General features: G+C 36.8%; 1 protein-coding gene across 4 annotated transcripts in view; it reads right to left on the minus strand.

The window, feature by feature from the left end:
- The window catches only part of VWA8 (von Willebrand factor A domain containing 8), a 356490-nt gene that overhangs the window by 116996 nt on the left and 214806 nt on the right, over positions 1 to 24688 (minus strand). For all 4 annotated transcript variants that reach the window (XM_082435350.1, XM_082435351.1, XM_082435349.1 and 1 more), the window contains 7 exons: positions 14140 to 14248; positions 12470 to 12608; positions 9733 to 9932; positions 3407 to 3517; positions 2240 to 2304; positions 1684 to 1809; positions 155 to 264 (listed from right to left, as the gene is read on the minus strand). In XM_082435350.1, the coding sequence (XP_082291476.1) occupies positions 155 to 264; positions 1684 to 1809; positions 2240 to 2304; positions 3407 to 3517; positions 9733 to 9932; positions 12470 to 12608; positions 14140 to 14248 (860 nt within the window). The remainder of the gene's footprint in view (positions 1 to 154; positions 265 to 1683; positions 1810 to 2239; positions 2305 to 3406; positions 3518 to 9732; positions 9933 to 12469; positions 12609 to 14139; positions 14249 to 24688) is intronic.

The following is a 24688-nucleotide window of genomic DNA, read 5'->3' on the forward strand; positions in this document are numbered from 1 at the left end:
GATTCTTATTTACTGTTTCTAGGGTAGTGACAAAGATTTCTTTTTTGGTATAAAGTTAACATGTCGATACTATTGTCCTTAAATGATTCTAGAGGACAGTACGTATGCAGGCATGTACCCATACAGCCACAAACACACAGAACACAGTATTTACCTTGTGTGACTCCAAACCCCGTGCTAGGCAGCTCCTCTTTCAGCACATACAACTGGCAAACCCTACTGTCCTCAGATTCGATGTGTGCAGGCTTAGTTAAAAGATATTTCCTGTAAACAAACAAAACATCTAAGTGAAAAGTCTTTCTTTTTCTAATAACTATGAGGCCAGACTAGGAAAAATCGGAGTTCCCATACCCTGCCCGCCCCCCGCCAAAGCCTCTTTTTTATATTCTGAGTATAATTTGCAGTTTCAGAGTTTCATCATGAATTTTAAAAATAACTTCTTAACACTGTATCAGAGCAGTGCATAATAACAGTGCAGTAATAAATGTGAACTGAAAATCCAATACTTCCTGTAAGAGGAAGGGCCATAAAAAAAAAAAAGAAAAGCGACTGTAAAGAAACACATCCGTACTATCATGGAGCCTGCTGTTAATATGACTGATCCGCAAGTAAGAAGAAGCCCAACCTCTGATTTGTGACCAGCTAAGGGACAGAAGCCCTCACTGCTGTAATCCCCTTGATCGACTTGTCTGTAAGATTTCTAATATAGGAATATATATATAGCCAGGAATCTTTTGCAGCAGGTCACTTCTGCTTGTCAGCAGAGGGGCAGAGAATCTGCATGAAGCCAGCAGATGTAATGTATGAGGGAGGGTGACTCAAAATTTACTGTGCACCCCACTTATGCCGAGTGTACATAATGTCCTCTTCATCAAGAAGTGTACGGTCCAATGGAAGAGGCAACACAAACATAAACATAACCAAATAAGAGCACACGAGATAAAATGAAGAAGCAGCTTCTAAGGGGTGGATTCTGTGAAGTTACAAAAAAGCAACAGCATTTGGATGGAGACTGTGGCCCTCTGAAGAGAGGATAAACTAAAAATCTATTTTGAAGTATCTCTAGTTTGGCAAGAATACAGTGACTTCTCAGTGTGCTAACAGGAAAAATCCTAAAGAAATATGGATCAGTTGTAAAAGTCATTATGTTTTCACTGTTAATTTCAAGGTCATCTTCTGAAACACTTTTTAAAAAAAAATTTATTATTTATTTATTATTTATTTTTGGCTGTGTTGGGTCTTTGTTTCTGTGTGAGGGCTTTCTCTAGTTGCGGCAAGCGGGGGCCACTCTTCATCGCGATGCACGGGCCTCTCACTATCGCGGCCTCTCTTGTTGCGGAGCACAGGCTCCAGACGCGCAGGCTCAGTAGTTGTGGCTCACGGGCCTAGTTGCTCCGCGGCATGTGGGATCTTCCCAGACCAGGGCTCGAACCCGTGTCCCCTGCATTGGCAGGTGGATTCTTAACCACTGTGCCACCAGGGAAGCCCTGAAACACTTTTATAATTACTCTGCGAAGTTACATTTAATTTATTTAAATTTTCCCATCCCTTCTTCTTCGGAGTTTCACCTATAGAGATACTGCCAAATACAGAAATTGTTAAAAGACAGACACAGGAAGACAGAGCTGTAAGGATGCTGGATAACTAAGCACACTCCATGAGGTGCCATGTAGATCTACCCACTGATGTGTTTTGCTCTCCACCAGAAGCCATTTGTCTTCTGCTACGAGAAAAGCTGTCTGGAGGTTGATGGGAAGTGAGATGGTGTGAGTTCGCCCTTCTAGAACATCCAGCACAGCCAGGGTGTTCCTGAAGAAAAAAAAAAGAAAACTCTCTGAAAGGAAATGGTGAGGATATTGGTTGAGTAACCATGGCACAGTCATTTCATGATATGTTATACAACCCTAAAAACAATGTTTTTAAGACTAGATAATAACATAGAAAAATGTTAATTGAGAAAATAGATATATAAAACTCTAAACTATGTAAAGGTATGCATAAGAATTAAAAATGAGAAGTGAGAGCGGCCATGCTAGTAGTGGTTGTATACGGAATTACGGGCAGTGTCTTTTCTTATGTCTGTTTTTCAATGTTCTGCAATGTGGGATAAGATACTTTTAGAATAAAATATTTCTAATTTTATTACATTAGTTTTACAATAAACAAGCATAATTAAAGGAGGAAACAGAATGGACACAATAAGGATCCCAGATTAAATCTTCTACAACAAAGAGCTCACCCTTTTTCTTTGTAGAATACTAGCCAGTTTTTGTGCGCAAATTCTTTACACATTTTGTAAGTTTCCTAAAGACAAAACAAAACAAAATATTCACTTTAAATGTGTCAGATGCATTCATGTCTATTCAGCTGCTTTTCCTTAAATAAAGTTCTTCAACGTGTAAAACATGTTAATTCTCTGAGAAGCTACCTCTTTATCCACTCCAAGACTCTTACAGTAACATAGATTAAAATATATTTCAAAATTAATTGTGAACTGTGCACTAAAACATCTTTAGAATAATATTTTAGGGGACTTCCCTGGTGGTTCGGTGGTTAAGACTCCACGCTCCCAATGCAGGGGGCCCAGGTTTGATCCCTGGTCAGGGAACTAGATCCCACATACCGCAACTAAGAGCCCGCATGCCGCAACTAACACCCAGCACAATCAACCAAATAAATAAATAAATATTAAAAAAAAGAATATTAAAAAAAATGCCAAATACTGGTTAGAAATAAACATGCTACCTGGTGATCAATGTGGAACTTGTACCATAGCATAAATACGTAGGAAATATTTTGTTTCTTAGATTTGGATATATTTATGACATTTAAACTCTTTTCTTCGTGGTCTTTTAAGACCTAAGTATGCTGTCGTGCAGGGCAGAGGGTAAGCCTTATTTTATATCCATTACCTTTTTCTAAATGGCAGAAAAAATTCTCCTTGGTTAGCCAAAATGTTTACTAGTTTAATTTAGTTAATAAGCTAAAACGTTTATTTATCTAGTAAATACAATCAGCTGTTGCACTCATAGGTTCATTACATAAATCCAAACAAACTCATAACTGGAAAACTATTAAAGTGACTTATATTAAAGTGCATGTTAGGGATTTGTCATGATTACCACACTCAAATGGCTCATGATGTCCTATTATTGTGAGTTGCGTCCTGACAAGTCTTCATGTGACTATGATGGATACAAAAAGAAGCCATTGATATTGAATTATATATGTATCTATGTCTACCTATTTGTATCATATTAAAATTTACAAGTGTATAATAAGAGAATTCTCTTGTGCATTATAGCAAACAAAAGGCACCGCAAGGGATGGGCAGGCATGCATTTTTACGGTTACAAAGCTATGGAAAATCCTTGGCAATTTGCTGGACAAGTTGGATATTTCTTACAGCTTCCTCCTTGTTCCACCAGGAAGTCTTCTTAAGTGTGAACTCTTCTGAAGGTAAGATGAGACGATGAAGGGCTTGGCTAGTGGTATCCAACAACAGGATGACATTGCTCTGGAAATAAAGAGAACAGTTTGTTTGTTTGCGTGTTTGCTTATTTATTTATTTATTTATTTAGCAGCAGCCTCTTGGCAGCCTGGGAATAAAGGCAATAGTGATAAATAAACGAAAGGGAAGACGACAATACTGAAATATTTAAGAGACACCATGAAGACACTAAATGTTTTTCCCTAATACAGAATTTAAAGTATTAGATGGTTTAATGAAGATATTTCTAATTATGTAATGCAGAATCTTCTCTTTGAAGATTTTATCTTAAAACCATCGCCTTGTAAATATAGGCTCGTTTAACCATGATTTCTGTTTTATTACATACAAATGAGGAAATTAAGAGAATCGATAATTTTAAAAGCCCATTTACTTTTATCAAAATTACACTTAAAGAATGTTCTGTTGAAAACTCTCTTACACTGTGCATAATTGAATCTCATTTATTCTTTTCACAAATCCAGGTTCAACTCAGAAAATATGTACATGTTATAAAGATGGGTTAGCAAGAAAATATCAAGGACCCCAAGAACCTAGCTAGTAATGAGTGTTTCATCTTGACATTCACTAAGCTTGAGAACTTTCATAGCTGGTGCTGTAATAACGTACAGACAAGAGATTGCTCCAGCAGCATTAATCACAGTTATGCAAATGAAGTAATAATCTCTCAGTAATTAGGAGGACTTTTTCAAGAAAAAAATTAAAAACAAAATTAACCTTAGGCATTAAAATAAGTGAACAGAAACACATGAAATAAGAATTTAAAATTGAGAAAGCCAGAAAAGATTAAATATTTTAAAGAGATGCAAAGAAGTGGGCTCTTTTCATTAAAATTTAAAGACATTTGAAGATTAGACTAACAGGTTTACAAAAAGGCACCAGAAAGTTGTCAGGCCTTGTTATGCAATTGTCTTTTCTTTCTTTCTTGTTTTTGTTTATTTTGTTTTGTCTTATTTATTTTGTTTTGTTTTAAATTTTGGGCCCCTTCAGTTATCCTAACCCTTATGAACTTTTCATTTCAAGAACTTTCTTTGGGGAAAATAAAATCACAAAGCACCCGAAGAATTAATATGTATTTTGCAAAATATATACAAAACATGAAAAGTCTGTTCATTTGTTCCATAACATTTATTGAGCAGCTTATATTTAAAGCACAAAGGAGAATACAATGATGAATTAACCATGACCCTTGCCCTTTATTACGTAATCCAGTTAGAGAGAAATAGAAAGAAATGCAAGTAGGTTAATGATTCATCTGCAAATCTGAGACCTCATAGTGTGGTTTCAATTTATTTTACTAGTCAATTTTACTGAAGTGCTCAAGAATTAAAGTAGTATTTGTTCCAAAGTCTCCTTTATTCCATATACTCTGAATCTTGGCTGTATTAAAATTTTCTACCAAGCATGTTGACAACGCTTAAATTTTTCCATAAACACTCTTAGAATGCATCATTCTGTATAATATGCAATTCTCCATTAAGAATGTGTGTTAGTAATATTCTTTTTAAAATCAACATGTCATATATGAAGCACCATTCCTGGCATTTGAAAGTTTGAAAATGATGAAAACCTTAAGGAAAACCCTTAAAGTTTCCCTTAAGAAAATGTATTAATAAGTTAAAAATTTACAGTCTCTATTCTAGATTAAATCTTTTTTGAGTAAGTATTTTTTAAAGGAGAAACTCTCTCTTGCGATAAATATGTACAACATTAACACAAATTGTTAGCACTTAAGCAATTTGGGGTAATATTAACTTTTCTAAGCAACAGAAAGTCCTAAAAATAATGTTTGATCCCAAAATATGATTAAGTAGAAGAAATAAGCAGATGATTAAACAGATATGATTATGCAGAAAAATGAGTACAGTTTTGCATTTTTCTTCCTTTTTAGGGTCTAATACTTGTATACTCATAACTTTGCATAAGTGAACTGAAAAACTGTATCTTTCTAAGTAACAGAAAACATATATATATATATGTTTATATACACACACATATATATGTTTCCAGCCACTGCTGTATTTAGAATTAGTTCTAGAAGCAATTGGCAACATGAAGGAGTTCTGCTGCTCCATCCTTTTAGATGTTAATGGTTTCCTTCTGTAAATGACTAATGATATAGTCTGTCTGAGTTCAAAAATAGAATTCTGCATCACACATGAGTACATGTAACTGTGGTTTTGGCTCTCCTTTAAGGGGGGCAGGGAGGAGAAGCGAGTGAGCAATTTTATTATGTTTGTATTTGACTGGGAGAAAAGTAACCTCTGGATGACCTCAATGTCCTAAAGTCTGAAGTTCTAAACTTTGTACAGATGTAATAAGTCATCTCATGGGGCGGGTGGGGGGGAGGAGGCTTTATTTTTAGGCATGGCAAAATTTCCCTTTCCTCACTTAAGATTTTATTTTAGCCAGGAATTTTTGAACAACTTCTTAAACTAACCAGGGAAATGTATCTGTTGCCAAGCTTTATAAAGACAAGGGAGAGATGAATTAATGGAAGTACTTCTCTAGGTTATTTTAGCTCCATTGTCAGGGCAGAATGGGGGAGAAGGAACTGATGGCAGTGCACATATTTTTTATTCGATTACAATTACTTATCATTTGTTAAATTTTACAGTTACATGCTGTTCGTTTGGAATTAAGGAGGTCTTATATCCTAGCAGGGACATAATATAAAACAGACAGCTGATATATCCTCTCTGGGAAAAGAAGAGGCAGTTCAGAGTACAGGTAGCGAAAGTATCCTGATAAGCTGTGCGTGCCTGCTGAGAGCATTGAGGTACCCTTCTGGAAAACTGTTGAAACTGGTCCAAGGGTAAACCAGGTAGCATGCAAGAATGCCAGGAGGGAAAGTGCGGGCTGTGCAAGTCAAGCACATCTTTACACTGAAAAACAGATTTTCTTTGATGAAAGTCGTTATAAGCGAGCAGGGTATTGGTCGGCAATGTTGCCAAATAACTGGATCTTTTGAGAAAATAAAATATTTCCTGAGAACCTGAAAATCTCGTACTTTTAAAGAATTGGCATATGTAAATTTGACAGTTTACCTGACAGCTGAAAATCTGGCAAGATTGTTTGAATAAATACTCCAAATTTAGACTCCTATTTAAATTTGATTGGTTTCCTGAATCAAAAATCACCAAGATATGTGCTTTTTATGACAGATTCTTCTGGCTGTAGAATTCAATTCAATGGCATTGGTATTTTGTTGGAAATCTATAAAGTAAAACCCTTATTCCAAAGTGATGTACACAAACCTTTATAAGCAATAGCTGGATATTGATAAATTCTGCTTCTAGGAGAAAGCCATATTGAAAAAAATTGTGAAGACCAGAAAAAATTTTATTAACTCATAATTTAAGATAATTATTTAGGCAAAGCCTAAAGTTAAAGTTGACTTACTTACTCAATGAAATACTGCTGTGTTACTTATGCAATTTTTTATTCTTGATTAGAAACAGTCTAAAAGTACTGTTTCTAGGTAACGCTTTACTCTCATAGTGTGTTTAAATACTTAACAAGTAACAACATTACATTTTTTCCATATTTTCCTATTATGAATACTTAAAAAATTTTTCAGACTATTCTTTTCCCCACGTTTCTGCAGTGAGCAACAGCATGGATGAAGTTTAATTCTGGTGATGTCAATCCAATTTGGTTGGAACCTCAGTTCTACCATGTATTTACTGGGCAAGTTATTTAAACTTACTGAGACTCAGTTTTCTCACATGTAAATATTGCTAAAGCTACCTCACTGGGCCTGTGGAAGAATAACACGGAATAATGTATGTAATCTTTTCCTTGACACATTTGTCAGTATTTAATAATTGATCCTCCTCCCTGAGATATTAATCACTTGGCTTCTGGGATACCACACCCTGGTGTAACCATCTACTTCACTGGGCACTCATTTTCAGTTCCCCTTGGTTGATTCCTCCTCACCTCTCTCATTTCTTAATATTTCATTGCCCCAGGGCTTAGTCCTCAGACTTCTCTTTTCCACCCACATTCATTCCCTTAGTGATCTCTTTCAGTTTCATGACTTTAAATAACATTTATATGCCAGTGATGCCCCAATGTATGTTTCCTGTTCTGACTTCTCCATTAAACACCAGAATCATCTACTTGGATATGTTATAGGCATCTCGAATTTAATCACACATCTAATCTTCCCCTCCAAATCAATTCCTTCCTGATCTCAGTTCATGGCAGGTCTATCCTTTCAGTTGCTCAGGCCCTACATCTTAAAGTTGACCTTAGTTTACTCTCTTTCACCTCATATATCTGATCTGTTCGGAAATCCTGTTGGTCCCACCTTCAAAATATATCCAGAATCCATCATTACTTATGACCGCCATCCTCCTCCAAACTGCAATGATCTCTTGCTTGGATCATTGTAAAAATCTCTTCATCAATCTCCTTCATTCTGCCTTAGTACCTACAGACTATTCACCACAGAGGAGCTGGAGAAATCCTTTAAAAATATGTCAGATCTTGCTTCTCCTTTGCTTGAAACCCTCTAAGACATTCCCCTTTCCTCACAGTCAGGCCGCAGAATGGTAGAATGATTTACAAGGCTCTACACATCTGCTTCCCCACCCTTCCACCACGTCCCTGACCCAACCCACTGAGTGACCTCTTTGACCTCACCTCTTTATACCCTCCCCCTCATTCAGTCTTCCCCACCACGCTTCTTTAAAGATGGGGAGGCATGTTCCAGCCTCTGGGCCTTTGAACTTATAATTCCTTTGCCTAGAACTCTCTTATTCCTGATATCTCTTCTCTCCCTCACCTCTATCAGATCTTTGCTTAAATATCACTTTCTCAGTTAGGCAATCCCTGCCCGCCCACCCTGTTTTAAAGGCAACTTTCCTCCCAGCCTTCTATTTTACTCTCCCTTGCTTCTCATCTTCTGACTTAAGATGTAATTATTTACTTTGCTTATTGTCTACCTTTTGCACCAGAACATAAGCTTTTGAGAACAAGGATTTTTGTTGTTTTGTTCATGGTAGTATCCCTAATAGTTGGCACATGATACATATCTGATGAATGAATAATATGCTTAGTATACTATTTGGTAGATACTAGGTGGGTAATAGGTCTGCAGAAACATTGTACTCCTTTCTATTGGATAGTACAGATTAACTTAGACCTGGAGAATTCTCATTAATTGAAACACAGACTGTCTTTTGATCTATATCTTCTGTTTGGAATTACTTTTAGCCTGACTCTGGGCATCTGTACTTTTCATTAGTGCTGTCTTACAATAGTAGTGATGGTTGGAACTTGAGCATCATTAGATACTAAAGAATCTCAGTGTATTCCTGCAATGGCCTGATGTCCTCCCAAAATTTGTAGGCTGAAGTCCTAAGCCCCAGTGTATTAAGAAGTGGGGCCTATGGAGATGATTAGGTCATGAAGGTGGAGTCTTCATGAATGGGATTAGTGCCCTTATAAAAGAGACACGAAAGAGATCCCTGTTCCTACTGCCATGTGAGGCTACCATGAAAAGACAGCTGTCTAGGAAGTGGGTTCTCACCAGATGCTGAATATGCAAGCGCCTTGATCTTGGACTTCCCAGGCTGCAGAACTGTGAGAAATAAATTTCTTCTGTTCATAAGCTACCTAGTCTATGGTACTTGTGTTACAGCAGCCCAAACAGACTAAGATAATTCCATTCAGTATATTTACATGGCTATCTCCACATAAAGAATGCCATTCAGGTTTCAGGTAAAATGTCATCTCCTAAGGGGAGATATCTGAGCACTCTTTTGAGTACTGTTTACCCTTTCATCTCCTCCTACCCTACCCCCATCATTCCTTAGGACCTTACCTTATTTTTATACAGCACTTATCACTACTTGAAATTGGTATTTATTTGTTGGCTTACTTGTTTGTTGTCTGTCTCCCCAAAGAGAATGTAAGCTTCACAGCAAAGAATTATCTAGCCTCAAATGTCATTAGTGCTGAGGTTGAGAAGTCTCTTCAGAGAGGAAGATATTAGCCTGCCTTGTGGTACTGATAAAATACAACTCCTGACCCCGTCCTTCAGCCCCTGTCCTCAATCTTTATGAAAGCACATATTTTTAGTCAATCTTTATGAAAGCACATATTTTTAGTCAATCTTTATGAAAGCACATATTTTTAGTTATAGGTTGAAAAACACTCTTGCCTTCTCCTTTGCATCAGTTTCCCTGGGCATAATTAGACCATGTCATTACCTGCTGCTCATGGAGAATCACTTGACCCTTGAGGGGATTTCCCAGTGGTGCCACTGTCACAAATGGGTGCCAGACTCCACTGGCCGTTCTTGGGAAGATGTCAAAAAGGTCCACAAAGTAGCCGCTTTTCCCAGTCATATTCATAAAGTATAAGGAAACGGGATTGCATGCAACTACATAGAGAGTATTTTCCTCATTTTCTGAAATGACAAAAAAGAGTTAATTCCATGGTCTGCAATAGATTTTCTGACTGGTCAAAAGGTCCAGTGAAAACTGAATCGTGAGACAGCACACAATCAGAACTCAGCAGATGATCTGCAAATGGATTGATTAGGTTGAAGAGCACTTTGAGAAGCAATTTCACACCTGCTGTAACTGTACATTGGGCCACACCTACCTATTCCTGGAAGTAAGTATCTGGTCCCCAAAGAATTCTATAACATCTCATGCTAACACCGTTAAATATTTAACACTCCTCAATGTCAGGAAATTCTTCCTTGTATGAAAGTATTTTATGCCTCAATAAAAGTCTGTTTCCTCTTATTTTATTGTTGGCTCAGATGGACAACAGCTGGTCAGCATCTTCTATCTGCTAATCCAGCATTTCCCAGCTAGTTACTAGATCTTTAGGCTTTTCTAGTAAATAAGTAACTCCATTTTTTGTTCTTAGCTCTATGGATCTTATTTTCCAAATTATCTTTTTTCATATTTGTGTATTTATTATTACAAAATCTCTGTCTTTTCAAACTAGTACTTGACTAGGTCCATTTTTTTGAATTCTATTTCAGTGCTTCTTCAACTTTCAAGTGCATATGCATCATCTGGGGATCTAATGAAAATGCAGATTCTGATTCAGTGGGTCTGAGGTGGGGTTTCAGACTCTGCCTTTCCAACAAGCTCCCAGGAGATGTCACTGCTGTTGGTTTGAGGGCTTCCCTTAGAGAAGCCAGGCTTTGGACTATGTTTCCCATAATCTCTATTTCTGGGAACCTTGAAGCAAGGGATTAAGCTGCTTCTGTATAATAAACGCTATTAACATCACTCATTATCCAGGTATCTATTTACAGTGGTCATATTTTCTGAACCCAAAACTAAGACACAAGATATGAAAATCTGGAAAAAAAATATAGTGTATGTGTGTGTGCATGTATATGTCATGTCTACACATAAAGACCAAATATACATAAAGATATAGAAAACTTAAATATATATAAAGATATGGTAAATTTAAATAAGCTAACATTGATAAGAAACACAAATCAATGGAAGGGCAGAAGAAGATATTATTTAGGAGACAATGTGAACTGTGTGTGTGTGTGTGTGTGTGTGTTACAGTTCTAAATATCAGATAGAATCACACAACTTATAATTTAAGAATCTTTTTAATGCTTCTACTATCAGCACAAATAAGTTCAATTCAACATTTATTGAGCACCTTTGTACATAGTATAGGGACCAGGGAATATAATAACAGTATTAATAGAAATGTAAAAAAAAAAAAAAAATAGAAATGTACTTCATGAACTTACAATTGTTCTCTCTTATTGCAGGCATTAAGTGCTGTTTGGTCTTTGGCTCAAATATATATACACATATATATATATGTACACATATATATATGTATATTTAACCCTGATGCTAACCCAAGAAAATGTTCTTTTCTCTCACCAATACAGAATAGGTAAAAAAACAAAGAAATAAAAAACAACACAAAAACCTAGCTTGCAAATGTGGACAATACTAAAACAGAGGGTTAAATTATGTGAGGGACAGAAAATGAGTTTCATTTTTAAGGACCAATTCTGACTGGCTCACAGTGGCTGCCTGGAATGCTGTGTTGAGAATTGTGAGACTGTGACAAGGTTTAATGACACCTGTCACTGGCATGGGGCAGAGGATCACAGCATACTTACTTACAATCTCTAAATATGAGACAAGGGCAAAGTTCAAATTTTATCCGTAAGATTCATACTTATTCTCTACTAGTGAATGTAAAATATCTTAATAGGAACACCAGTCTGTTACCAACAAAAACCCTGTACGTTTTAAAAGCACATATTTTTACTCAACATAGCTGATGTTGGAGAAAACATCCACAGAACTTACATGAACAAAAACTTGCTTCTGAATTTTTGCCTGAATAACCTCCATTGTAGACAAGTTAGAGAATTTCTCCCTTTCCCCTGCCATCACTTCTGTTTATATCACCTTAGTAACTGCCATCAATTGAAAACTTCTGCCAAAAAGTACCCAGGGCACACTGCATGAATCAGTAGGTAATGGCAACAGTCCAGAGACGTAGATGCCAAAAATTCACATCCTTTATTTGCCATTCTTTACAACGAGAGGTTTAATGACTGCAAATCCTCCAGCCCTGCTTTCAGGGTTCATGCAACCACCAAACTGGAATCCGAGCCAAAAAAATCCAATGTTTTTCCTTTTTCTTTCCCTCTTCTATTTTTAGCACACGCCTGGGTGTGTTTAACTTTGTGCTACAATTGTAATGAGAAGCAGACACATGCATATAAACTCAGCAGTGCTTATGTGGATTTTACAATAGTATTTTGTTAGGTTGTTATAGGAAATTAGTTCTAAATTACATATAATTGCCATTCAATCCAAGAATGACACAGTTACTGAGTCTATCATAGACTTCTTGATGTCTAGAGATTATTTTGATCCTGCTTTTAAAAAAATCAGTGCAGGAAGGAAAAATCAAAAGAATAAACTGACATACCATGTGATGTAGCGATGTCGCAGATTAAGTTAATTTCATCCAATGGTAACTTCCAGGAGGCACATTCTTCAGTAAAGGTTTGGGATCTTCCTTCATGTCTTTCTATTGGATACTCCTGTATGTTTATAAGTGCTGGACCCTACAAAAAATAGGTATCTGAGTTAAGACATTTGGGTAGTTAGCAAAAAGTAGAAAAGCCAAAGTTCTTCCAAAATACAGATTTTCAATTCAAATATTCCACATCTTGATATACCTCTTCTCATTTTACTGACTAGCATGATACTTATAACAATCATAATACCATATACTTGCATTTATAAATGCTTTCACATGTGCTATCTTATTTCTCACTTTCTTTTCTTTTTACTCACAAAATATAGCAGATGTAAAATCCCATAGGAGTTCTCATTCCTTCATTCTTTCCTAAGCCAAGAGCAAGTTTTGAACTTCAAGTATTGGGACCCAGAGCTGTCCAAACTAGGAGAATAATTTTTTAAATACAGTTGACTCTTGAACATTGATTTGCATGCCCTTACAGTCCTTAGTTAATCAAAAATGTTTGGGTTAGATATTTACTATTTTGCCATCCATGGGCGCTCTCACCCCTTCTATCTAGTCTGTATCTTAGGAGCTAGAAGACTAAAAACTACATTCCTCATACTCCTATTGCAACTAGTGACAGATATTCCTTTGCCCTTTTTCACGAAAACAAATATAATGGAGTAACCGTCCTATCTGACTTTCCTGAAATACAGGATAGCTCTTAGGAATTCTACTGGCCATTAGCCATTACCTACATTGAGTCCCTCAGAGGCCAGACTGGATGTGATTTAGGTTCTGCCAATTAAATGTAATTGCATGAGATTTGGAAGGCAGATGAGAGGCAGGGACCATCTTCCTGCAGTCAGAGCAGATAAGGAGGCTCTGACAAATATGAGCAGTCAGATTCTATGCTCTGTTTACAAGGGTTGACAAACTGTGGCCTAGTCAAGACAAACTTGACTATGGCGGGTCAAGTCTGAGCCATCTCCCTGCTTTTGTCAATAAAATTTTACTAGAACATAGTCTCACTCATTTGTTAATGTACTGTCTGAGGCTGCTTTTTTGCTACCATGGCAAAGTTGAGTAGTTGTGACAGAATCTGTATGGCCACAATGCCTAACATATTTACTATCTGGCCCTTTACAGGAAAAGTTTACTGATCCTGCCTTACTGTGCAGCTCCCAACAACAGGGGTGGTAGCAGAAGCAAAAACACTCATCTTGAAACCAAAAGTCCAGCAATGGTCCCTTGACTCTGTTCCTCCTGTCCTTTCTAATGATTTTATAAGCATCTAATTCCCCACAGTCAAACCTAGACGGGTTTCTACTGCAACTAGTGACTGATACTCCTTTGCCCTTTTTCACGAAAACAAATATAATGGAGTAACCGTCCTATCTGACTTTCCTGAAATACAGGATAGCTCTTAGGAATTCTACTGGCCATTAGCCATTACCTACATTGAGTCCCTCAGAGGCCCGACTGGCTTAAGAATTAGAGCAGAAGTTAATCTATTCTAAAATAACATCAGAACAAGTCATTTCTGAGATTGAATGGATGGATTTTCTCCAGGGAAGATACAGAAAAATCGATAACATTCAATATTCTAATGAAGAAATAATGATATCAACCTTTACGTCTATATGATGAGTTTCTGCTGGACACAATAGTTTTTGCATTCCATTTCTTAACTGACCAATTGTCCAATAGCCCATGAAGGTCTGCTCTGGCAGAGGCAACCTGTCAAGGATTAATTTGAAGAATAAACATTTCTTCCTGTTTCCAAGTCATAGGAAAAAATAATGAGCCATATATTACCGACCACACAAGCAAATTTGAAGAATGCTTTACTTAGAAGTGAGTTATATTTAATTTTATTAAAAGATAGTCTTTAATATGATGTTTAAAATATACTTTGAAAAGAAAAAAGATTTCACATTTCAGAAACTCAGAAGGTAAGGTCCTAGTCTGTTTTTACCTTAATGGCAAATATAATTAGGGTTTACATATTTTTCCCCTGAATTGGTAAATACTTAGCAATTTAATATCAAATTCCTATTACAGTATAGGAAGGATTTAGGAAAAACAATGGAGCAATCCATCAATTTTTTCATTCTATTCTCCTAAATTTGAAATCAAATAATAAATTGTACACAGTACTACCAGTCACATGCTTGTAAGCTGTAAAGGGCAAGTTTCATAGGGTCTATTTTAGCACTTTAATTTTTTTTTTTTTTTACTTTGACTTGCCATATAATATACCTACAGAAACATTCACATAAATGTGCCACTTAGTCCTGAGCACACGTGTGTGTCCAGCACCCAAGCATCACCAACACTCAGAAACTCCCATGGACCACTTCAGTCATTACCCCTACCAAGGGAGCTACTATTCTGACTTCTAATGGAATTATTCTGTGTTTAGATTCCATTTTATTTAAAGTTACATTTAAATAAAATAACTTGCAGAAACAAATATAGTAATGCTAAAGTACAAAACCACAGACAAATTTTTTAGAATAAGCCTTTACTTTTTAATCATACTACCTTTTCTTTGAATCTTTAAAAAAGGAACCATTAATTTGTCACTTAATTCAGTATAAATTTCTTATTCCATGCTAAGTGAAGGCCAAAAATGATTCAGAGTTAAAAGTTCTTTAAAAATAAGGCATGTACATGTGGCTATAAATTGAAATGTATGCTTGAAATGAGCTTGATGATCATTAAAAGGGTACATATTAAGATTTAGAAAATCATTTTATTTTCAGTGAAAGAGTAATCTGACAAAATATCTCCATATACTTAATAAGACCACGCAAGGCTTAGATATCTTTTGCATAGAATACAAAACCAGAGAAGATTGGTTCAAAATGGTGGAGTAGAAGGACGTGCTCTCACTCCCTCTTGCGAGAACACCAGAATCACAACTAACTGCTGAACAATCATTGACAGGAAACACTGGAACTCACCAAAAAAGATACCCCACATCCAAAGACAAAGGAGACGCCACAATGAGATGGTAGGAGGGGCGCAATCACAATAAAATCAAATCCCATAACTGCTGGGTGGGTGACACAAACTGGAGAACACTTATACCACAGAACTCCACCCACTGGAGTGAAGGTTCTGGGCCCCATGTCAGGCTTCCCAATCTGGGGTTCCAGCAACGGGAGGAGGAATTCCTAGAGAATCAGACTTTGAAGGCTAGTGGGATTTGATTTCAGGACTTTGACAGGACTGGGGGAAACAGAGACTCCACTCTTGGAGGGCACACACAAAGAAGTGTGTGCATCGGGACACAGGAGAAGGAGCAGTGACCCCACAGGAGACTGAATCAGACCTACCTGCTAGTGTTGGAGGGTCTCCTGCAGAGGCAGGGGGTGTCTGTGTCTCACCGTGAGGACAAGGACACAGGCAGCAGAAGTTCTGGGAAGTACTCCTTGGCATGAGCCCTCCCAGAGTCTGCCATTAGCCCCACCAAAGAGCCCAGGTAGGCTCCAGTGTTGGGTTGCCTCAGGCCAAACAGCCAAAAGGGAGGGAAGTCAGCCCCACCCATCAGCAGACAAGAGGATTAAAGTTTTACTGAGCTCTGCCCACCAAAGCAACAGCCAGCTCTGCCCACCAAAGCAACAGCCAGCTCTACCCACCACCAGTTCCCCCCATCAGGAAACTTGCATAAGCCTCTTAGATAGCCTAATCCACCAGAGGGCAGACAGCAGAAGCAAGAAGAACTACAATCCTGCAGCCTGTGGAACAAAAACCACATTCACAGAAAGACAGACAAGATGAAAAGGCAGAGGGCTATGTACCAGATGAAGGAACAAGATAAACCCCGAGAAAAACAACTAAATGAAGTGGAGATAGGCAACCTTCTAGAAAAAGAATTCAGAATAATGATAGTGAAGATGATCCAAGACCTTGGAAAAAGAATGGAGGCAAAGATTGAGAAGATGCAAGAAATGTTTAACAAAGATCTAGAAGAATTAAAGAACAAACAAACAGAGATGAACAACACAATAACTGAAATGAAAAATACACTAGAAGGAATCAATAGCAGCATAACTGAGGCAGAAGAACGAATAAGTGACCTGGAAGACAGAATGGTGGAATTCACTGCTGCAGAACAGAATAAAGAAAAAAGAATGAAAAGAAATGAAAACAGCCTAAGAGACCTCTGGGACAACGTTAAACACAACAACATTCGCATTATAGGGGTCCCAGAAGGAGAAGAGAGAGAGAAAGGACCTGAGAAAATATTTGAAGAGATTATAGTCGAAAACTTCCCTAACATGGGAAAGGAAATAGCCACCTAAGTCCAGGAAGTCCAGGGAGTCCCATACAGGATAAACCCAAGGAGAAACATGCCGAGACACATAGTAATCAAACTGGCAAAAATTAAAGACAAAGAAAAATTATTGAAAGCAGCAAGGGAAAAACGACAAATAACATACAAGGGAACTCCCATAAGGTTAAAGGCTGATTTCTCAGCAGAAACTCTACAAGGGAGTGGCATGATAAACTTAAAGGGATGAAAGGGAAGAACCTACAACCAAGGTTACTCTACCCAGCAAGGATCTCATTCAGATTCGATGGAGAAATCAAAAGCTTTACAGACAAGCAAGAGCTAAGAGAATTCATCATCACCAAACCAGCTCTACAACAAATGCTAAAGGAACTTCTCTAAGCGGGAAACACAAGAGAAGATAAGGACCTACAAAAACAAACCCAAAACAATTAAGAAAATGGTAATAGGAACACACATATCGATAATTACCTTAAACGTGAATGGATTAAATGCTCCAACCAAAAGACACAGACTTGCTGAATGGATACAAAAACAAGACCCATATATATGCTATCTACAAGAGACCCACTTCAGACATAGGGACACATTCAGACTGAAAGTGAGGGGATGGAAAAAGATATTCCATGCAAATGGAAATCAAAGAAAGCTGGAGTAGCAATACTCATATCAGATAAAATAGACTTTAAAATAAAGAATGTTACAAGAGACAAGGAAGGACACTACATAATGATCAAGGGATCAATCCAAGAAGAAGATATAACAATTATAAACACATATGCACCCAACATAGGAGCACCTCAATACATAAGGCAACTGCTAACAGCTATAAAAGAGGAAGTTGACAGTAACACAGTAATAGTAGGGGACTTTAACACCTCACTTACACCAGGGACAGATCATCCAAACAGACAATTAATAAGGAAACACAAGCTTTAAATGACACAAGAGACCTGATAGATTTAATTGATATTTATAGGACATTCCATCCAAAAACAGCAGATTACACTTTCTTCTCAAGTGTGCACAGAACATTCTCCAGGTTAGATCACATCTTGGGTCACAAATCAAGCCTCAGTAAATTTAAGAAAATTGAAATCATATCAAGCATCTTTTCTGACCACAACGCTATGAGATTAGAAATCAATTACAGGAAAAAAATGTAAAAAACACAAACACATGGAGGCTAAACAATACGTTACTAAATAACCAAGAGATCACTGAAGAAATCAAAGAGGAAATCAAAAAATACCTAGAGACAAATGATAATGAAAATACGATGATCCAAAACCTATGGGGTGCAGCAAAAGCAGTTCTAAGAGGGAAGTTTATAGCTATACAAGCCTACCTCAAGAAACAAGAAAAATCCCAAATAAACAATCTAACCTTACCCCTAAAGGAACTAGAGAAAGAAGAACAAACAAAACCCAAAGTTAGCAGAAGGAAAGAAATCATAAAGATCAGAGCGGAAATAAATGAAATAGAAACAAAGAAAACAATAGCAAAGATCAATAAAACTAAAAGCTGGTTCTTTGAGAAGATAAACAAAATTGATAAACCATTAGCCAGACTCATCAAGAAAAAGAGGGAGAGGACTCAAATCAATAAAATTAGAAATGAAAAAGGAGAAGTTACAACAGACACCGCAGAACTACAAAGCATCCAAAGAGACTACTACAAGCAACTCTATGACGATAAAATGGACAACCTGGAAGAAATGGACAAATTCTTAGAAAGGTATAACCTTGCAAGACTGAACCAGAAAGAAACAGAAAATATGAACAGACCAATTACAAGTAATGAAATTGAAACTGTGATTAAAAATCTTCCAACAAACAAAAGTCCAGGACCAGATAACTTCACAGGTGAATTTTATCAAACATTTAGAGAAGAGCTAACACCCATCCTTCTCAAACTCTTCCAAAAAATTGCAGAGGAAGGAACACTCCCAAACTCACTCTATGAGGCCACCACCACCCTGATACCAAAACCAGACAAAGATACTACAAAAAAAGAAAATTACAGACCAATATCACTGGTGAATATAGATGCAAAAATCCTCAACAAAATACTAGCAAACAGAATCCAACAACACATTAAAAGGATCATACACCATGATCAAGTGGGATTTATCCCAGGGATGCAAGGATTCTTCAATATATGCAAATCAATCAATGTGACACACCATATAAACAAATTGAAGAATAAAAACCATATGATCATCTCAATAGATGCAAAAAAAGCTTTTGACAAAATTCAACAGCCATTTATGATAAAAACTCTCTAGAAAGTGGGCATAAAGGGAACCTACCTCAACATAATAAAGGCTATATAAGACAAACCCACAGCAAACATCATTCTCAATGGTGAAAAACTGAAAGCATTTCCTTTAAGACCAGGAACAAGACAAGGATGTCCACTCTTGCCACTATTATTCAACACAGCAATCAGAAGTCCTAGCCACAGCAATCAGAGAAGAAAAAGAAATAAAAGGAATACAAATTGGAAAAGAAGAAGTAAAATTGTCACTGTTTGCAGATGACATGATACTATACATAGAGAATCCTAAAGATGCCACCAGAAAGCTACTAGAGCTAATCAATGAATTTGGTAGAGTTGCAGGAAACAAAATTAATGCACAGAAATCTCTTGCATTCCTATACACTAATGATGAAAAATCTGAAAGAGAAATTAAGGAAACACTCCCATGTACCACTGCAACAAAAAGAATAAAATACCTAGGAATAAACCTACCTAGGGAGACAAAAGACCTGTATGCAGAAAACTATAAGACACTGATGAAAGAAATTAAAGATGATACCAACTGATGGAGAGATATACCATGTTCTTGGATTGGAAGAATCAATATTGTGAAAATGACTATACCACCCAAAGCAATGTACAGATTCAATGCAATCCCCATCAAATTACCAATGACATTTTTTACAGAACTAGGACAAAAAATCTTAAAATTTGTATGGAGACACAAAAGACCACGAATAGCCAAAGCAGTCTTGAGGGAAAAAAACGGAGCTGGAGGTATCAGACTCCCTGACTTCAGACTATACCACAAAGCTACAGTAATCAAGACAATATGGTACTGGCACAAAAACAGAAATATAGATCAATGGAACAGGATAGAAAGCCCAGAGATAAACCCACGCACCTATGGTCAACTAATCTATGACAAAGGAGGTAAGGATATACAATGGAGAAAAGACAGTCTCTTCAATAAGTGGTGCTGGGAAAACTGGACAGCTACATGTAAAAGAATGAAATTAGAACACTCCCTAGCACCATACACAAAAATAAACTCAAAATGGATTAGAGACCTAAATGTAAGTCCAGACACTATAAAACTCCTAGAGGAAAACATAGGAAGAAGACTCTTTGACATAAATCACAGCAAGATCTTTTTTGATCCACCTCCTAGAGTCATGGAAACAAAACCAAAAATAAACAAATGGGACCTAATGAAACTTAAAAGCTTTTGCAAAGCAAAGGAAACTACAAACAAGACCAAAAGACAGCCCTCAGAATGGGAGAAAATATTTGCAAACAAATCAACGGACAAAGGTTTAATCTCCAAAATATGTAAACAGCTCATGCAGCTCAATATTAAAAAAGCAAACAACCCAATCCAAAAATGGGCAGAAGACCTAAATAGACATTTCCCCAAAGAAGACATACAGATGGCCAAGAAGCACATGAAAAGATGCTCAACATCACTAATTATTAGAGAAATGCAAATCAAAACTACAATGAGCTATCACCTCACACCAGTTGGTATGGGCATCATCAGAAAATCTACAAACAACAAATGCTGGAGAGGGTGTGGAGAAAAGGGAACCCTCTTGCACTGTTGGTGGGAATGTAAATTGATATAGCCACTATGGAGAACAGTATGGAGGTTCCTTAAAAAACTAAAAATAGAATTACAATATGACCCAGCAATCCCACTCCTGGGCATATACCCAGAGAAAACCATAATTCAAGAAGACACATGCACCCCAATGTTCATTGCAGCACTATGTACAATAGCCAGGTCATGGAAGCAACCTAAATGCCCACTGACAGACAAATGGATAAATAAGATGTGGTACACATATACAATGGAATATTACTCAGCCATGAAAAGGAACGAAATTGGGTCATTTGTAGTGACATGGATGGATCTAGAGACTGTCATACAGAGTGAAGTAAGTCAGAAGAGAAAAGCAAATATCATATATTAACGCATATATATGGAATCTAGAAAAATGGTACAGATGAAGCGGTTTTCAGGGCAGAAATAGAGACACAGATGTAGAGAACAAACGTATGGACCCCAAAGGGGGGAAAGCAGTGGGGGCTGGTGGCGGTGAGATGAACTGGGATATTGGGATTGACATATATACACTAATATGAATAAAATAGATAACTAATAAGAACCTGCTGTATAAAAAATAAATACAATTAAATTTAAAAAAGTTTTGCTAAATTGTACAAAAAAAAAAAGAATACGAAATCACGGTTTCTGGTGGAATATGATTTTTGTCCTTTGAAATGCTAATGTTTAACACAGAAGGAAAGACATTTAAAAGAAACTTACATTGAAATTTTTCTAAGTCATAAATCATTCAAAAGTACGTATGTGTTTTTGTATCTGTCATTTAAAATACATTTTAAGTACGTGGACAATTATCCTGATTGGTCATCCACTTATTTCCATGTTTCTACCGGTAATGAGGTGGAAGAGGCAGTGAGTCAGGGGATTTACTATTACTGTGTTCTCTCGTAAATGTAATAAAAACACATTTCCATGTCAAAAGGGCAGATCTTGAAAACATCTCGTAGACTGGAATCTCTCTCTCCTTTTTTAGAGGATGAACAGTATTCTTCATTGCTTTCAGCAGTTCACCAAAGGAGAATTAAGTCTCTAAATATAGAGGAGAAAACAAAGGAAGGAGACACACCTAATTTCCCTCTAGTGTAGAAGACTTAGTAGGTTCTAGTGCTAGTTCTTTTTTTAACTAGCAAATTTGTGAAAGGGAAAGTTAGACAATTTCTCTGAGTGTTAATTTCTTCCTTTGTGAGATGAAAGGGATAATCTGTAAGGTTCTGGTTTCTTACAGCTGGGGGAGGTCTCTTATGATCACTGAAGTGAGTGGAGCGAAGTACCAGTGGTAGATCTTACATTACCTTAGTGCTCTGGAGTTAAAATAAATAATCAGAATGAAATTATCTATACCTATCAATAGAATAGGTGCCTGATAGACAAAATTGCTTTTTTTTTTTTTTTTAAAGGAGCTCTACATACATCCTAAATTGGCTCTTTGAAGACAACAGAAACAGTTACACATCTGGAAATCTAATCAGAAGTGGAGAATTGCTTAATAAAAATGATGCTTGGTTGATAGGTTGAAATCTAGCCTAAAAAACATGTCTAATATATCCTTTAATAATCCCACAGAATATCATACAGATGCTAAAAACAAAACAAAACCAAAAACCTTTATCCATTTGGGAAAAAGTAACTTTACTCGACTTCCAATTTTTACTGACAACCCCCAGGGATATTCATGAAAGCTGCTTTGAACTTGCCAACTCATTCTAAGTAACAGTCATGGAAATTACAGGTTGCCTGGTTCCATTTAAAAATAGTACTAGCAGTTTGGTTGGCAGAGTATGGGAAAGACCTTCAGGTACCCCATATAGAATCTATTCTAGAACCATATAACAAGATGCTATTAGCGTTAACAATTGCAACTGAAAGTCACATACGCAGGGTGTTCTGGTGTTGCACAATCAAACTGACTCTGTCAGATCCTTGGTAACACGGGGAGTTGTTTCTAGACTTCCTGTGGGCTCCAGGCTGGCCAGTTGAGGTAAACCAAAGCCTCTCATTTATTTTCCACTACTAAGACCTCCCAATAAGTTGTGGAAAAATTTGACGGTTACTAACTCTCTCCCCTTCAGTAAGTTAGTAGTTAGGGGGAAGGGGAATTATAACTGAGTGTATGAACAAGCTTTGGAATTCGAAACATATTCAACATTAATTTGGGGGTAATTCTAAACTACTAACCAGTTAGCAAAAGGCCCTATATTCCATTACTGAAATCTGTCATTTAACTCCAACCAGACTTAAGTTGTTATACCGATTTGATTGAAACAACAATGGCATTTTCCATAGTTTTAAGATCCTGTCACTTGTATTGTTTAAGTTTGTTAAAGTCCTAGCTGGAATGATGTCTGGATTTGATTTTAAAGGGGAAGTGGATGAACTTAAGACTTATAAATAGTACTACTTTTTATCATGTCATTCATGAATTTATGTTTTTTAAAACAATGAAGTATTTCAATTCATATGTTGTGATGTTTCTTAATCCCTTGTGGAAGAATTAATAAAGATCTGGAAGAAAAACTTTTAACTAAAAAAAAGGTGACTTTCAAAATTATGACTCAGGTCAAATTATAGCACTAAGCCAAGTTACAGAAAGGAAAAAGAAGTTGTTTTTAAGCATGCATACATTTCATAACACGGTGCATATGGACACCAAAGTTGAGTTATAGAGTCTGAAAGACATACAAGAGATTTGTCTAAGATTCTTCCATAGAGGTGAGCTGGGGTTTTAAATAGTATGTTGTGGCAAACTTCTGCCTTCTCTGAACATTTGCCAATACTATTTCTGGAGTATGAAAGAAACACATGAAAAAGATTTGGATCTTTCTAGGGGCATTATGCAAAAGTTGTTGATATACCTATTATCAACAATTCTGAAAACATTTCCTTACCACAAGAACTACTAATTTTCATGGGAATAATGGAACCCCTCTGGGTAGTTCCACCGACACTCAAAAATTCACCAATTACTACCATCTTTGAGAAGAAAAAGAACAACTCCAATTTTAGCAGGCCTCACTCATTAAAAGTTGGTAAAAATTAAGTTGGACTATCCAACTGAGTTTACTGGAACCTTTAATAGAATAACCCTGACAAACATTTCCACCTTTGGTTCTTACCCCTTCCTCTTACTCTCCAGCTAATGTATGCCTTAGTTACCTCAAATTGCTACTTGCTGTTCCTGAACATGCTATGCATTTTCATGCTTCCATGAGGTTATTACTTCAGCCCAGAATTCCTTTCTGCTATTGTCTCTTTGATGAAATCCTTCTCATTTTTAAGGCCCAATTCAAATGTTACTTCCCCTTGCATCCCTCTCCCATATTTCTTTCTGGGCAGAATGAATCTCTTGCTCTTCTGGGTTTCCATGGAAATTTGTACATATGGAACTCTTAGAAACTCTTAAGATAGAGTTCTATAGAATTTGCAATTTTCAAATTTAAGACCTGATAGAGAATAACAGTTTTAGAGAGCATGGTCAGAAGTAAATCTATGAAATCCCCTGTAAATATTTATACTTACTAAAATAAAAAGTCAACACACTACATAGAGAAAACAGAAATGCCACTTTAAACACTTTAAATTAGTAATAATGGGTACTACTATCCCCAATTACCCTCCCTTGTTTGCTAGAAACTTCCAAATTTCCCTTCCCTACAGTCGCACATGTTACTGGTAAATAAATTTTGCTTTGCTGCAAATGATATGGACACGAGTATGTACATGTGCTTTTCCTTTCATTGGCTGGCTCTGCATTTAGACATTATGGTTTTCACTTTATAACTTAGACTGTGCACCTCTGCCACCAAGGTCCTGCTGTGGTCACAGAAATAAAGATTCATTTGGATATAGGATGGAAAAAGATTTAGGGAGACGTTATTCTTGGCTAACACTTCTCAAATTGCTCCCCAATATCCAGCTTGACACTGTGCAGTGTCAGTGCTGGTGCCCAGGGTCACTCCATGCTAAAGCAGATGTTGTCACCTTGCTCCAC

The sequence above is a fragment of the Balaenoptera physalus genome (genome assembly GCF_965194825.1).
Source record: "Balaenoptera physalus genome assembly, chromosome: 18".
Taxonomy (NCBI): domain Eukaryota; kingdom Metazoa; phylum Chordata; class Mammalia; order Artiodactyla; family Balaenopteridae; genus Balaenoptera; species Balaenoptera physalus.